The 17590-nt window shown below is 32.0% G+C and overlaps 1 protein-coding gene and 1 non-coding gene across 2 annotated transcripts; one reads left to right on the top strand and one right to left on the bottom strand.

Moving 5' to 3' along the window:
- The first annotated feature begins 735 nt into the window (after positions 1 to 735).
- Positions 736 to 810, top strand: Trnat-ggu (transfer RNA threonine (anticodon GGU)). The gene has a single exon. It is a non-coding gene; the product is annotated as a tRNA-Thr (tRNA).
- A 207-nt stretch (positions 811 to 1017) lies between these two features.
- On the bottom strand, positions 1018 to 10938 carry LOC146141282 (caspase-3-like). Its single transcript, XM_083392867.1, has 13 exons — positions 10807 to 10938; positions 10217 to 10301; positions 9157 to 9201; positions 8180 to 8270; positions 7556 to 7660; positions 6456 to 6642; positions 5063 to 5204; positions 4453 to 4634; positions 3459 to 3621; positions 3041 to 3138; positions 1945 to 2118; positions 1527 to 1564; positions 1018 to 1111 (listed from the first exon to the last, which is right to left on the bottom strand). Exons 1-13 carry the CDS (start codon positions 10834 to 10836, stop codon positions 1018 to 1020), a joined length of 1434 nt encoding a protein of 477 aa, XP_083248993.1. The 5' UTR covers positions 10837 to 10938.
- Positions 10939 to 17590: the final 6652 nt, after the last annotated feature.

Raw genomic sequence — 17590 nt, 5'->3', positions numbered from 1 at the left:
GTCTTTCAGTTACCTTAAAAAAATAAAAACTAACATTCGTGAAAAAATCTAATTTTAACATGAAAAATATTATAAAACATAAGAAATTTCTACAACGTCCGGGTCAAGTATATAATATAAAATCAATTTAATTTTTCCAATAAAATATTCCAATCAAGAAACAAACATTGAGAAGGCTATTTTATCATTGTGAGTCACGGGCCAGGGGGTCGTGGTTTGGCCAACTTTGCTTTAAACAATACCCATCTACGTCAGCGGCTCTTAACCGAAAATGTAATTACGACAAAAGTATGCAAGTTTAATTTAACGAGCAATTTGCTGCTGTCTTTTTGATATTATACGTGTTATACGTGGTAAATTTTTTTTACAACTGCTCTTAAAGTTTAAGACTTAAACGAATTGTAGCCTACTTTACACTTGCAGCATTGTGACGTACAATGAAGTCCAAAGTTTGTGTTAAGTGACAATGCTGCAAACTACGGAACTTGCGAAGTTAGTGTCGGTAGCCGGTTGGAATATTTTTGCCTAACCGGTTAACCACATAATAAAAATTAACTATCAGAATTTTAAAAAAAGCAGCTTCGAAGAGCTACATCTCAGTTATGAACACACATATGTGTGAATGTTTCATTGAATAAATGATATGGTACTCTGGATCCCCTTCTATGAGGTTGCTGTACTAACAAATTGAGCAAGCATTGGCGCATGGTTGTTTCTCGACTCATTCCCTTCTGAGCCTGCATAGCTCAGTTGGTAGAGCGACGGTCCCGGTTAGACCGGAGGTCGTGAGTTCGAACCTCACTGCAGGCTTGTTGTTTTTTGGCCTGCCCTGCTTGCATCATAGATCAACAGATTCGGTGAGTCTGCAATGGCTTTTCGGTGTACTATCAGAATTTGTGGAAAAGTTTGGCCTTTTTTCGCATAATATCTAAGTTTTACAATATATTCACGATGCGTTACAACTGGCTAAAGACATAATAAAAAAATTTGCATTTTGTCACCCTGATAAAGGATCCGTCAGTTGAAAGAAGGAGTGCTTACCTGGAATTGCATTGGTGCAGATGTTGTAGTTTTAACATCAGTCGGTGATTCATAGGATTCAGAATCCAACCTAAAAATGCGTTATTAGTTAGTAATGTAGAAATCAATACAAAACATGAAGGTTACAGGATATTTTAGTTGTGAAAGCTATGCCCGATGCTTAGTATTTCGTTCCCAATATTTTGTACCAAAGTAAGTGACCCGACATCGAATTACGTCATAACTTTGCTCAAAAGCACTAAACTTATTACATTAAAAAGTACAATGCAATTAACTTGGATTTTTTTTCCTTTTAATATTGTAGAAGAATATTTATTTTTACTAGAAAATCTACAATAGATTGCGAAGTACACTTTAATTTAGTACCAGATTGGCACCGATATTACCACTTGGCATTTGGTATTGACTGCGATTCAATATTATTATCTGAATCTAGTAAAAGTCAAAATAAAACAAATAAAATTACTAACTTTCTGACAACTTACACGTAGCTTTGCTGGTCTCTGGATGTTCTTTCAGTTACCTTAAACAAACTGGCATTTGTAAAAAAATCTAATGTTACCATGAAAAATGTTATAGAAAACACTGAATAAAAGCAACAATGAGTTGGTTGGCAGTCAGAAAAATTTTGAATTATTATATTAAAAAGTAAAATTTATTATATTTAACATGCACCCAGCCAAAAGACTTGTATGTATAATACCTTAAAATCTACTTAAGAGGGTCGGGCAGAAAGAGGCTCTGAATTGCATAATAATATAAACGTGATTCCTTTTAAAAGAAAGCTGTAAATATTCTTGTTTTGACAAGTTGGTAAAAGTAGCAACATATGAGGATGCCTTACAAGTATAACTCGTTTACCCAGGTCTGCTTTAATTAAAACCCTCCTTATTTAGTTGTTACCTGAACAGGTCCACGTTCCACTTTATTTGGTTCAGTTCGTTCCTCAGGGCTGAAGTAAAGCTCGGCTGTGAGTCGGGTTACGATCGACGGAATCTGCTTCTTCTTGTTCGTTTTTGTGTCAGAAGTGCTCGACGCAAAGTCGTAAGCGACCATGTGGTTCACTCGGGTCAGTATCTGCAAAAAAGTTACATGAAAGCTAGTTCAGTATATGTTACCAACGTTGTACACAAGTCATTCCAAGGTCCAAGTCAAAATCACTATTATAGTGATAAAACCTCTATAAAAATTCAACCAGAAAACATGTGTAGGCTTGAAGGCCTAGTTGAAAAAACTGATTGGCGAAATGGTTACAAAAGTCAAGGATATGTGTAGGAACAATTAATGAAATATGCTAGCATGCCTTATTGAAAGAATTATTTAAAAGATATATTGGCTCATTTTTCCCATTGTGTTTTTTATTTTAAGATCAACCCTTTTCAAATATGTTTAATCTATTGATTTGCTTTATATAATGGCTAATTTCGATGCTCAGTTTTTTGGTCAGATTTTGCCTCCAACATGAGCGTTGTTTTAACCTTTTATTTTTCTAAGTTTTATGAAAACTAGTCAAACATTAGAAAAAGTTGTGTATGTTGGCTGGGTAATGTTTTTGTCAGGTGTCAAACTATTGTGTTATCCACCAAATTCTGCAAAAGACCACAGTTGTACACGATTGTGTATGAATGCTTTAGAAGCGATTAATTTTCCATTTAAATGTGATGCTAATTAATTTTGTTTTATTTATCATTGATTCATACACTAAAATTGAAGGGACAGTTCGCAGTTGTACAAAATGAAAGTGACTGAAAATTAAAATGTCAACAAATAGAACGACAGAACATTTTGCAAAGTACCATGATAGTGAATGAAGTTAAAACTAAAAGTTGCAAGATTACATCACAAAATGTGACCCAGCTAGATTTTATTAAAGTTATAAAAACAAGCTAAATACCTACTTACAACATTTGAGATGAAAATCTGCTTAATCTAAGTTTTAAAACTAAAAGTTGTAACTGTTCAAAACAAATAAGGGCCTTAAACTTAAGCATTGAAGCACCTGCATAATCTCCTTTTTGTGTCCCCACGATCGTAGACACTTGCAAAGGTTTTGGATGAAGATTGAACCACTGCCCTTACTTCTCCACGAATAATAATCTTATAAAGTAAAAAACAACACAAACGAGTAAAAATGTGACTACCTAATTATACCTAATCAATAAAGTTAGTCTAAAATGTTAGCAAAAGACAACCTTGCTACCGTTTGGTTGTTTTGTTTCAAATAAAAAAACGTTTTTTGGAATTTTTTTTTAATTTAAAACAATTTTTTTAATTTATAATTTAAAAAAAAATAACAAAATATGTTTTTTCAAATATTTTTGGAATTAAATTGCAAAGCAACATTGAATCCAACAACACTCCTAAAAACTTGATCGTGGTAAATTTTTTCACAAATGTTTTTAAATTTTTAGCGATACCTTCCACCGTAGATTGTCCGATGAGGAAATCAGCCTCGACCGGAATCGTGTAGGTCTCGATTCCATCCACCTGGTCGTCACCGGGGGGCGGCATACAGTCAACAGAATCGCTTTGAACTTTCTGATAAGTGACTCCTTTGTCAAACTTTAAACCACGACAAGCCTTTAAACATACAAGACAATATGCATAATGTTATAACTGTAATTTCACAAAATTATTTGGTGTTTAATGTTTTGTAATCAAGTGACCAATTACAAAATACAGAAAATTTGTTTGTGTTTAAAAAAGGCTATAAAACGTTTTCATCTTGGTAAAATGCCAGCCCAAATTTACAAAATACGTCTGAAATTTTATAATCAAGTGGTTTTCCAACCTTTTGTATTCTTAGACCCTTCTTCAAAAATGATTACAGACCGTATTTTTAGGACTGTATCTAACCAGAAAATTTAAATGCAATATTTCATTCAAATCAATCAAAATAATGCCTAAATTTAAAATGTTGTAGTTATAATCTGTTTCAATAATAACTTAAATTTTAATTTAATATTTCTAAATCAGTAGTTCTTAACTTAAAATAAATGTTTCCAGTACAAAAAATCAAAATGGTAGCAGAAAATGAATTGGTGTCAAGCAATAATTTATTTTTAACAACACGGTAGTTCCAGCATGTTTCTACGTTTTTAACCTGGATAATAAAGTACAGGCTTTTCAGCCATGGTTCTAAAAAAACAGCCATTAAACATATTAATTAAAAAAATTGCCATTTTTAGCTGAAAAATGAATTGGTGCCAAGCAATAATTTATTTTTAACAACACGGTAATTCACAGCATGTCATGCCAAAATACTTTTTCTAACCTGGATACAAAAAATTGTATTTTTTTAAATTTAAAATGAATAAGAAAAATTAAAGTGGATTGGTGTTAGGTAATAATTTATTTTCAGTGAACAACGCAGTAATTTTTCACATTTTGTGCCAGAATACTTTTTCTAACCTGTATAAAAAATAGCTTAGGCTTTCCAGCTAGTGAAGGGCAGTTGTCCGGCCTGAACATCGCAGTTAGATCCTTGAGTTTGAATGGTTCATCGTCTGATGCGTACAACACATCATCCTCTCCACCGTGCGTGAGAATACAACACACAAAGCAATCGTAATCGCTGTGGTCGGCTCCAGAAACTGAAAGGGGGAAGATAAATAGATGAAGTCAGGGTTGCCACTCAGTTTTAAGGCATTTAAAGATTTCATGCTTTTTTAAAGTCTTAAAACTTTTTTTAGTGTATTTGAGAACAAAACAGAACACCGTCGTCACCACGATAACATATACAGCAAATATGCATTATTACGACACTTTCTAAATGCCGCTGCACATAAAAATAAATTCATAAACTTTTGGAAATCACAAAAGGTTTTTTAAAAAAATTAAACGCTCCGTAACACTAATGTAAGTCATAAAAAAATGTTATTTTTTACAATAAAATATCAGTAATAAACAATTCTTTTTGCAGACATAAAAGTTGTATTTAAAAAAAAAACTAAAAAAAAATCTAAATGTTAACAAAATGATACAGAGGACATCTATAACTTTATTTAAGTTTTTTGCATACTTTGTTCCATCCATGCAGTGATTTCCTTTCCAGGTAAGTCGGTAAACACACGAACAGCTTTAAACCCGAGAAACTTTGCAGTGGATTCCAAGTTTGCTGCGTCGATGTTTGTTCCGTCGCGTTGATCTAATTTGTCAAATTTCTGCAACAAACAACAATAATCAGTTTCAATGTAACTCCCAAAATACTTATGTATTTGATTCAAAACAAATACTAATATTTGGACTGATTAGTAAAAACAGGTCTGAAGTTTAAATCATTTCTTAAATTCAACAATTTCAATGTAATTTCTTTTTTGTAATTGTTTTTCTCTCTTTTTATAGGGCCGAACAACACAAGTTCTGAAGAAATACTTGCTGATTTCTCATTTCAGCAAACCAATATGAATGACTAGTTGACTACTGTATTTTCTGTAAACATCATGCTAGGGTGGATACACAGACACATTTTTTGTTACTTTTGTATATGATTCAAAGCAGATAATATTTAGACTGATAAAAAAACAGGTAAATAATTTCTTAAATCCAATTTTTCTTAATTATTTTTTCTCCTCTAGTTTGTCAAATGTCTGCAAAAAACAACATTATCAAGCTATATTTTGATTTTTTCTCTTTTAAAGGGACGGAACTCATGTTCTAAAGAAAGAAACATATTCATGCGCGATACGGCCGGAGCAGCGATGGTTCTAACGGACCTTTCAGGCACAGTTAAGGTAAAATATTTTTTTTACAAATATAGAACATAAAAAAGAGTGAATACATGCAGTATAAAAAACAAATATTTTTATTAATTTATATATCTTTGAAATGTTCTATGTTTATGTCATATTAGGATATTCTATAAGCAATGAAATTGTTTTGTTAATTATGCTTTTCATTGCAATATTAATAAAGATATTTCATGTTGATTTTATTGAATGTTCTAGCTTTATATTTTATAAAACATGTTTCTCCGGATTTCAAAGCTAATTTGAAAAGACCCATCAGTTCAAAAAAACATCACTATGTAATAAGTGTGAGCAAACACAAAGCTGGTGATTATGTTTGTGACTTGTGTTTGAATAGTAGACAAATATAACTTTGTTAAAGATTAACCAGTGTTGAACTTAACACAAAGATAAACTTAACAACAAGAACAATGTAAAAATGCGATTTAAAATATACAAAATTTTTTGTCAAAATAAAAAAACAAAAACAAGTTGTTTCATAACCTTACTAAAAATAAAGCAAGGTTTAAATATATTATTAATTTGAAATATTCCGATGTACAAAAATATATGTGAATTTTAAATATTTTAGTAAATGCAAAGAAATCTTTAATTTATATTTTTTTATTAATTGGTTAGCATTTTCCCCGAGGCAAGCCAAAATATCTTTATAATATATCTACCAACCCATTGATTAAAGATGACAAAGCAGCCTCTCTCATTGTGTTTCATGTCGTATTTAAACTCTTCGTCCAAAGAAAATTCCGGACTAGATTCTTGTGTTTGACCTTGGTCATTCGATCGAATGACATCAGTGGAACTACTTGTGTCAGCAACGCCACCTACATCTGTTACATGAGCTTCATCAAGAATCCTGTGAGTAAAAATTCACTGTTATTAAATAAGTCACTTTAAAAGCAGGTAGTTTACATGATCTTCACTATGGCTGGCTGCATTAAGAATCCTTTGATTAAAAATTCCTTAAATTGTAAAATTGTTCTTCCGGCAAAATTTTATTACAGTACCAACGTTCCGAATATCTATTCAGGCAATCTTCTTTAGGGTAATATAATTGCAACTATAGGATAAATACATATAGTTACCAGGCAAACAATAAAAGAAAACTGACAATGGACCATGTTCTAAACCACGAGGCAAAAAAACAAGAAACATAACCGGACAATGTAAAAAAATAAGGCTGCAGCTTTTAAGGCCCGCTACTACACAAAAAATGACATAAAGATTCAAGAAAAGTGTCTTGCTTAATGTTCATTACGTTGGCATGTTCATGTATTCCATGATTCCAGAAAGACCAGGCGATGTTAGTCTACCTTATTTTTTACTTTATTCCCAGTAAATTTGACACAATTAAAAAAAATTGCAAATTTTAAAAAGTCTTAAAGTTAAGTTATTTGTTATAAATGTCAAACTTTAAATTTGGTAAACTAGTCCAATTCTGGGTGATATTTATTAAGCAAACAACAAAAACCCTAAAATATGTTTCTAAAATACAAAAGTGAAGTACAATTCTAACAAACCAGGACACGAGCTGTTTAATGGGGAACAACTACTTACAATAATATTAGGTAGCGAAAAATAAATTTCAATAAAAAACTTAACACTAAATTCAACCCGTAACATTAAAAAATTAAAGCATGACTAGTATTTAATGTAATGATGTATTTCATCCCACAGCAAGTCAAAATCAGACAATTACAACTGAACACATGGAGCATTGAACTAGTTGTAGCGTTTTCATAAATATTATGCAAGTGAGATTCACTCACGGCGCAAAGTGCTTGATTGAATTTGATGCATTTTCTTGCTTGAACTCAAATCCTTCCCCATTTTCGAACGTTTGAAACACGTCTTCTGCTGCATCGTAATCAGGTCTAGATTTACAAAATACACAATTTATAAATAGTATCAGGCGGCACCATAGTAACAAACTCCGATGAGAACGACTGGAATAACTGTATTTTTTTGTTCGCCAAATTTGATTCATCATTTTGCAAGAAAAAAAATGAAAATGCGACCATACAACAATAAAACAGACTCTCTTATATACTAACCTTGTGAAGTTATATTCTTACTATGGCCGTTTGTAGCATGTTTATGCAAAATATCATCACTATTAAAATACAATTGGTCAATTAAGAGTACAACCAGATTTAGATTAAAGGCCGTCAAATGAGATTTTACAAACACAGCTAAACAATAACTAAGCCTAGAATATTTTAATATTTAAAAGCAGCTCTTCTGGTAAACTGAAACTTCAAGTATGAATTACAATTACCAGAGGAGCTGTTGTTGATTATTATTACTATGCCTGCTAGCAACAGTTCATATACTGGAGTATTTATATTCAAGTTTGAACATTTTTTTGACATAACATTGAGTTATAAACTTACTGTGGTGTTAATTCACCAAATAAGGCATCTTTAGCTGAAACTTTAGCAGTGCTTGGTTTTGCTTGAGCTATCCTTCCCATTAAAACATCTCCTAAGTAAAAAATAAATATTGGTTTATTTTTGTCTTGTTGATAAACAGTATTTTTGTCAAACATTTTCTTTTTTCGTTGTTTTACTGTAATTTTTATCAACTAATGGAAAGTAAAAAGTGAAGGTAGGGGTGAATGTGTAGTGGCTTCTTCTTCCCAAAAATGAGGCCGGGAATGCCTGAAGTGTCAGTAATGTTCAGGCCTAGTCCTCAGGACAACGGATCTACCATAAGAAGAAGGTGCCGCCATTTGGAGGTAAAGCCAGAGTTGGTTAAAGTTTTCGCCATTTTATTGATGGTGGTAGTGTAAAATGTAACTAAAAAAAAACAGTGTTAACTGGAAATAAATGGCAGAATACTATCCACAGTTTATAGCTGAAATAAAGTACATTGCAAAGCCCAAACCAAGCTTTGTTGACCGCATGCTTTTTGATAACGTTTTACTGCACATTGTAACAATATACTTTTGATTGTTATTTTAGTTGTGGTTTTGACAGGTAGCATATCTGACCAGAAACCTTCGCCAACCAATGAGAACTCACTCGGTTGCGACCTGCCGGGCAACTGTAAGGGGTCAGGCGCCAGTACACAAGTCGCGGTGGGGCGTAGCCATTAGGCCTAAACAACATTTTACCTAACCTCATAACCCCCCCCCTAACAGGGACAAAAATCCGAAGCCAAAACAGTGGACCCCCTAACCTCCGATGCCCCCCAATCGATTAGGTAATATTCAGTTGATTTAGATCTTATTCTGTGCTTTTTAAACATCATTAACAAGGAGACAAAAAAATATTTGTCCAGTAAAATTTATGGAAAGTAAACTGCCTAATTTTCATTTAAATAAGTTGCCAGAACTGACCACCAAGTAGTAAGTAAAACTGCAAAATACCTGCACGGTTCTTCTTGAATGACACCATTGGCTCTCCAGAACCTTCTATAAATAAAACAATAAGAAAATGCAATATTAAAAATTTATTTTGTATCAATGGCAATATTTATTTATTCTATCAATAAAGAAAGATTAATAAATAATCTTATTTTATTGCATAAAACAAATCCACCAATCTTTACGTTTTCCAATGTGATACCATTTAAAGTAAATGTTAAATTAATATCCAGGTTTGAAACCAATTGAAGGTAACTGAGCTTTCCAAGTAGAGTAAATTTGACTGGGTAACTGTCCCGAAATGCGAAAACCTAATTCCTAGCCCTACAGCACGTAACAGTAACCTTGGAAGCATTGTTTGCTTCTTTGATGATTGTTTGGTTTTGTAAGGGAAAAGAGGCTAATAAACCATACTTTAGCCCCAAAAGTATTCACTCAATTAGAATTATTGTCAATATTTTAATTTATATTTATTCTTTATGACCACTTTTAATATCACCTACAAAACTCAGAAACAAGTCGTGAAATACAGTTACACCATCAGGTCAACCAGTATGAATTATTCACAATAAAATAAACACCCAAATTTAGCTATTTATTTTAAATAACTAAGATGAATATATTTTACCAAACAGCACCCATTTTGTCAGCAGAGTTTTAAGTAAACACCAAAAGCACCATTATATTTTTCGACTCTAGTTGCAGCATCTCTAGCATATTGTTTGGTATCCACCCATGTTTACGTTGTGTAAGCTGATAAAGTACAAACAAGCAAATTAAAGCAAACAGTTAAAGAAAAGCATCTCTCAATTATAATTGTTGTCACTCACGTTAGTTCACCCAACCTGTCAGGAATTAGTACAATCCTAAGCAAAAACATCTGTCTTTTAGACCCTAAGGTCAGGACCATACATTCCATACACCCTGGACGATAAATTGTTCTGAAAAGGTGTAAAATTAGACTTTTCTGCCCTTAGATGTTCTAATTGTCCTGGACCTTTTTTTAACTGCACTAATCACGACTTATAACTTAATGTATTGTACTTTTGTTTTATAATATTACCTGACGCTATGTTTCCACTCAACTGAACATCATCACTGGAATTAAACGGCGATGCATCAGTCGTGTCAGATCCAGAAGCAACAAACTACAAATCAAAGTCCCTTTAAATTTATCGTTAGTAACCACTAGGTTAAGGGGAACTGGTCTAGAATCTGACCACTTTTTTTAAAGTAATGAGTTGTTAAAATAGAAATTGCAAGGAAATCATAAAAATATTTCAATATTATTTGACCCAGCCTAACTCAATTTGCATTAAACAAATAGTCTGCTTAAAGAAATGGGAGTTGTTTGTTCTAATCCTATCACATAGCATATTATTTAGATTAGGGTGCTGGTTGGCATTTGGGTGAGGATGGGTTTATTATTAAATAATGAACAGGGTTTTTCGCCCAACTGGAAAGTGTAAATTTTTGCTTAGGAACAACCCTGATTAATATAATAATACTTGACCCACCAACACCCAAACCTCGCGCGCACCCTAATCTAAATATTGTGCGTTGATTTAATGATTGTTTTAAAAAATAGCAATATAAAACACCGGACAATGTAGTAGGATTCTAGACCAGTAGTGGTTAAATAAACATACTTACAGGGGGAGGTGCATCCACTGCGTCCACCATCCTTGTGGTTTAAAATCCAAAATTTGGACAACGCTATATTAAACACACAGACAGTAGACTTCTAGAGGGGAATATAATTTAAAGGCTTAATTGTATTATTATTACAACACCTGCTTCATATTAGTTTGTAAGCATATCTTAATTTAAAAAATACATTACGTGAATGTATTGCTTAGGTAGACTTTCGTAAGAAATGAAAGATTTATTCATTTATAACCAAAATTACAAAAGAGAAAACTAAGGGAGTTAGTTAAATTACTTTATTCACACAAACTTTGGCAAGTGAACAAAGTTTTTTTAACCAACCATAAAATTAAACATCCCCCACAATTTTCCCATAATTCACATTCGCGGGGAACACTCTGACCTTAGGTGCACCAAGTTCCCTGACTATCACCCAGACTATAAGATCTTGTCAAGATCTGCCATACTTTTCAGACAAATCACCCATTAATCACTAAAATATCAAAATTAGTTAGTTTAGGTCCTAATAAGAACAAAATTTCATCACAAAAAGGCATATTTTGGAACACTATTTACCCATCTGTTTATAGTTTAATGGTGAAAATAACGGCCCAAATAGTCATGAAAAGCGACATGCTTTATTTTCAAACGTTTCGGCAAATTCTCATATTACTGATGATGGCATTAGAAATTGCCGAAACGTTTGAAAATAAAGCATGTCGCTTTTAACGTCTATTTGGGCCGTTATTTTCACCATTAAGGTATATTTTGCTTCTCAATAATAAAGCCAGTTCAGAGATTTACTGCTTAAATCAAAAACAAAATATTTTTGTACAAATACATCTATCAATGAAAAGTTATTCAGCATAAAAAAACACATGCTAAAATATTTATTGTCTTGGATAATGTCTGGTCCAAATATATAAAACTGCTTTCTTGAAGCCAAATATCTTTTAACGAAACCAGTTTAAGCTGGTGGATTTAGGAAAACAAAAAAATAACCTTAACTAGGAAACAGGAACTAAACAAAAAACAACTACCTAAAAGCAAAAAGTAAGAATTTGTTGTGGCAAATCACGAAATTACAATAATCACATTTCTAAATCGTATGCAAACTTATTTGGTCGCTGGTCTAGAATCCTACCACAACGCACATTGTTTGGGTTAAGGTACGGGTTAGTTGTTGTGGTAGAAAGAAATATTTTATCTTCAAATTATTTTTACAAGTTTCAAAAAATATAATCATTTAATGCTAACTTAAAACTCTAAATCAAGAATATTAACATTATAAATTTCACGGATTCATTAATTTATTAAATAAACCCCTACTAAATAAATAAAATATATAATAATTTTAAATAGGGTGTTTCCCAAAATCCATATAGAATAACGCTTAATTTTCCCAATAATTTTTTCTAAAAAATATAAAAAATATTATTTTTTAAGTTGTAAAAATTTAAAAAAGTAATGAAAAACATTTTTTATTTACAAAAACTCTGTTTATTGTAAACAACTCTGTCGTAAGTTAAAAAAACGTTTTGGTGACGAAACACTTGCAATACTGACGTAATTGTTTCGCGCGAAATCTATTTTTTTTTCAGGGGTGTAAACCTCCTTTTTTTTTAGGGGTGCATGAATTTGTCGCGTGTTTGGTTCACATATAACAACTAAGAAGTGAGACAATTTCACGCTATTATAATGTTCAAAGGGGAACTAAATATAAAAACTCATGGGAATATTTGTAAGCATTTAATAGATTTTAAAAATATTTTTTTCTATTATTTGCTTAAAATCCGTGCTGTAAGCTTTCTCGATTAAAAGCACAGTTAAAGCATTCTATTAAATTATTGTTAATTAAAAAACCGAACTCTCGCAAGATGCTTGTTTTAAACATCGATGCATTAATCGTACAATGGTGGGGTCAGATAGTACAGTTACCCTTTCTTGAAATACACACACGCTTTTAACAGCAACAATGTTTTGTTAGTTATCTGACCACTCTCAAAACCTCTAAAATTTCGTACATTTAACTTGATGAATTGCGATAGATTGCGTCTTGCATAGCTTAGATTTACAAAAACCTGCCCTGATTCACAAGCCAATAAAAAACAACAAATGTTTACTACAGAAATCAACGCATGTTTGTCTTGAAATCGTTTGATTCGTCAAAAATCAAAGGAGAATTAAATCTTTTACAATTTAGGCAAATATTCTTTTAAAATTTTACTAAGTCATTGATTTTTTATACCCAGAAGGGTTTGGGGAAGATTTTGTGTTACTCATTATTTTATAATTCCAGCATTGAGTGATGTCTAATGAAATCGCTTTTTTGGTTCAGTTCTCGGAAATGTTTTTCAGTAGTTCTGCTAATAATCTTGATCATCGCCACAAACCAACTCTATCACCGGTAACGGACTAATTATTAATAACAACACAAAAACTAATTAGGTCTACTCCTATTTGGCCACAATATCAGTCGATACAAATTACTCTTGCGTATAGCTTTGGGTTAAGCCTATTTATGATATAATGCTTGCAAAAAAACACAAAAGAAAAAATACTCTCAACCAGTGTGATTTAATATTTACAACCTGCTATAAATCACCACTGACAAGGCACAAAACATTAAAATTACGTTTTACTGGGCAAAATTATCAATTATATTGCATATTTTAAAACTAATGAAATGCATATTAGGACTTGAACTTTGAAATGTTAAAAAGGTCGAAAAGTACAAAAACACCGTATTGCTATAGGTTGTTTATCACTGCTTATATCCGGGGCATAGTACTGGTGAACAAATAACTTTCATTTTGCGTGTCACTGGATAGAACATTTTTACAGGCGCACAAACATTGATATTGTGCGGATTAAATTTACACAACAAAGTTAGCAGTAAAAGTTGAAAAACAGCGGGAGTGCTTACAGCAGATAAAAGTTACAAGTTAACAAAAAGAGAAGTGCTTAGGAAAGTGCGAAAACCTTTGAACTTTGCTGAACATAAAGTATCAAGATTAGCTTATATGACGTAATTACAGTGTGTAAGAATCATTCAATGATTTAAAAAAAATTATGAGTAAGTAGCTAAAATAAGAGGCGCGAAGTAGTTCGAACACCAAAATCAAATCAATGCAGCACAAATAAAAATGATGATATAGAAAATAATGGACGAAAATATTTTGAAGAAATAGATCCTCGTTCGAACAGTTGACTAAGTAAGAATCCTGTGAATATAAAAAATAGGATTAATGCAATGGTTAAGTGGTTCAAATCGTAATGTTTTCAAGTTATTAAGCAAACAATTATTTTACTACTGGTAAACTGTATTACCATAAGCTATTTTCTAGAAATAGTAGTAAACCAAACTAATAGACGCTCAGTTATATTGCAAAATATGGCTAAAACTAAGCGGATATCAGATCGGCAGCAATAGCACCTCTTTTAGCACCTAATCTATCCTTTTTATACTAAAAGTACGTTCGTGGATTCTGCGTCTATAAAAGATTTCTATATAAAGAAACCTTGTTTTGGCATCGATGGTATCTACCAGCTTACTGAGCGTGGTACTGATTGTTGGGCTTCACATTAGGCTAAAGTTTACATGCTCGGATTTTGTGAAAACAAGAACTTTAGTGATTAATTCAATTTGGGAAATTACATGAACACCATGCGATTTAGGGGACTGCAATCTCATTTAAAAGTTACATTATATGACGTGGCACAAACCCAGCCCTTGCAAAATATGCGCTCTTTGTGCAGTTGTATTTAAGTGTGCAACATTATTTCCAACATTTATTTAATGTGGGTATAAACAAAGCACGAACAATCAAAACAACAAATTTATATAATTACCTTTTACCTTTCAACTGAAGCATTCCAGTGTCTTAATAATATCCACTAAGTTCCTCAACATCTTTGAAGACTTGATACAAATGAATAAGCAGATGTTCACGGCCTTTTAGAAAGCACTGTTCACGGCCTTTTAGAAAGCAGTTAAGAAATGTTTTCCATTTTTCATCACCCTTCTTATCTCCAAAAAGCTCCGCTTGTTCAGCAGTAGAAAGATTTCCGTGAGACGCCTGGAATATGGTAAAACCGCAATATTATTCTAAACTACAATAACAATATTGAACTCGAAGATTAGTTCGTATATAGACTGGAAAATAATTAAAGGCGACAAAACAAATAGGTTTGATATTGTTAACTAAATATATTTGTCCCCCAGTTGATAGGTCGAGGTATTTAAGTGTTACAAAAAACTAATAAAGAATTAAATGGCAGAGCCAACACCAGTAGTCCAAGCAACTTTTATTATTCCAAGAAAAATCGATACACTACTAAACCTATTCAACCTAGACCACCACGGGTGTATTGTCCATTGAGAATCAAAATCCCTGTTTCTTACAGGTTTTGTTTCTACTGTTGCAACCCACCTTATTTCTCATGACGGTTAGAAATTCCTCAACATTTCTGCAGCTTCTAACTATATGCTTCTTCACTTCCCTCACAGATTGTGGGAGAATTTCTAGAGATATGTCGAACTTTTCTTTCACTCCTGATTTTTTCTTGTCGCAATCTAACAAGAGACGTTCGTCGAAGTGGTTTAACCTCTCGTGCAAATCATCATCTTTGCATCTTCTGAAGTTTATCTCGACACCTTCGAGACTTTCCGTAACCTTGATCAACTGATCTTCAATATGCTTGTGGGCATCCTAAAAGAAATGTGTAGTTAGATAGTTGGTCGGGATCATTTTATTTTAGAACAGTTTTTCAAGGTCTCAAGTTTGTCAGAGAGTTAGTTTATAAAGTGGATATGAATAAATTTTGTTATAGTTGATTTTTTTAATATGATGACGGAGCTCGTAAAACACAAGGACTTTTGTTTTATTATATCCTGGGAGTATATTTATATCAAACTCTTCCTTTTGATGTTTCTGTAAGCAAATCAAAGCCTGGTCCTAGAAAGTTTTTGTGTTCATCGTTATTTTTTTATAAATGCCAAGCGAATGCCATCTATATTAGACATAACGATGAACACAAAAACTTTTCTAGTGGGTTAAAGAATTACCTGCCGCTGAATGTGCAAAATATATACATGTTTAACCTTGTGGTAACCCCTTACATGTGTAAGTTACAATTATTACCACAAAAAAAACTTTTTTTTGACTTCCAGAACAATGGGTGTTTATAAACATCTTCGATTTGTGTGAGTAAAAACAAATGTGGTCCAGAAAACTTGAACTAATCGTTTTATGTATGCTGTACTTAATTATGATATGACCATATACAGTATATAATATATATATTAGGTAAAAATAGTAACCAGGCAACACTATGGGATATTCTGTATTTCTGGACTTACACTGATAATAAGGTAAAAGGTTAATAAAAACAATTGGTAAAAATGTTAGAGCTTATTCGTTAAAAACTATAATTGTATACTGTGTAAGTTACAATTATTACCGCACCACAAGAAAACGACATTTTTTTGAAGCCTTCCAAAACACAGGATGTTTATAAACATCTTCGATAGTGCAGCGTTTTTTTGGTTCAAATTCAAGCATTTGTCGAATCAACTCTCTGGCCGTGATTTTTTGCTCTTTGGTTAAGCTGTTATCAAATGCTAAAAGAATATATAAAATATAAAAAGCATTCAATTAAAGCAATCTTAATAAATTATACAAAACATATGCAACTAATTTTATTACTTTAAGGGACATGGGTTTAAGGAATGCCGGTAATAATAAACACAGTTACGGAATAACTTATCAGATTAAAATGTTCTGAAGAACATTAGAGCATCTGCGCAGTTTCTAATTTTCTTCAATCTGCGCAGTTATATTAAGTTAAGGATGCGAGCTTTTAAAATTGATAGTGCACGTCAAATGCTTACATTTTGTACCACGCATTAAAATCTCCAGATCCAAATAAAATGCAATGAAATACGGTGGAATGGATTAGATCGCTGGTACAACGCCAAAGCCCATACCTTGTCGATATTAATAATAAAAAAAAAAGTATAATATAATAAAAAGTTTTTGTTTTATTTTGATAATTTCTATATCAAAACTAACTGATGAATAACCTAAAAAAAGCTTCAGCAATATCTGGTATTGTCAGATATAAATCAGATTGTGTAGTTACTGAAAAGCCTTTGTTAAGTGCAAAACATTACCCGCAAAGTAATTTAGGAGTTTAAAAGTTGTTTTTCTTGTTTATGATTTTTTTAAATGAATTGTGTACGCAGTTTGCATTTTCATTTGGAATTGTAGCAGGATAAAATATTTGAAAATTCATATTTTGTCTTGATTATATAATTTGACCACTTGTGTTGAACCTGTTGGTAAGGTTTGCGATTCTCTCATAAAGCAATGTACTTGTTTACCTTTCAAAAAGAGCTGTGGACTTTTTTTCGACGTCAATCTTGACCTATGATGATTAATACCCCGAAATGGGTGCCCTCTTTTAATTTTGCCCTCTGGGGTTTTTTCTTCAGCCAATACAAAGTAGAACATAATTCCGAAACTAAAAATGTCGGAAGATTTTTTCTGAAAGAAATAAAAATATCTGCATAACATAAAAAATTACTATCTTCTCAACACAGAACAAAAATAAATATACCGTAGTAAGAATACTAGCTTTTTGGACATAAAACCGTACACTTTTATATTGCGTAATTTTATATATTTTATATAATACTCGCAAGAACAATTTATTTGAAGAGAAATTACATCTCTTAAAATTTTCCAAATCAAAGTTGCTTTGATAACAATAAATATCTCTTAAAAGG

The sequence above is a fragment of the Ascidiella aspersa genome, chromosome 6 (genome assembly GCF_963924565.1).
Source record: "Ascidiella aspersa chromosome 6, kaAscAspe10.2, whole genome shotgun sequence".
NCBI classification, from domain to species: Eukaryota; Metazoa; Chordata; class Ascidiacea; order Phlebobranchia; family Ascidiidae; genus Ascidiella; species Ascidiella aspersa.
This window is presented reverse-complemented; position numbering and strand designations above follow the sequence as displayed.

What these genes read in the sequence shown, in the direction of transcription:
- LOC146141282 (XM_083392867.1), bottom strand. Translation starts at nt 10,836, where the DNA reads ATGGTGGACGCAGTGGATGCACCTCCCCCT. An exon ending in TCAATCAAGCACTTTGCGCC is followed by an intron (nt 6,643 to 7,555) that starts GTGAGTGAATCT and finishes TTTTACTCACAG; the next exon opens with GATTCTTGATGAAGCTCATG. An exon ending in CTAAGCTATTTTTTATACAG is followed by an intron (nt 3,622 to 4,452) that starts GTTAGAAAAAGT and finishes GTATGTTTAAAG; the next exon opens with GCTTGTCGTGGTTTAAAGTT.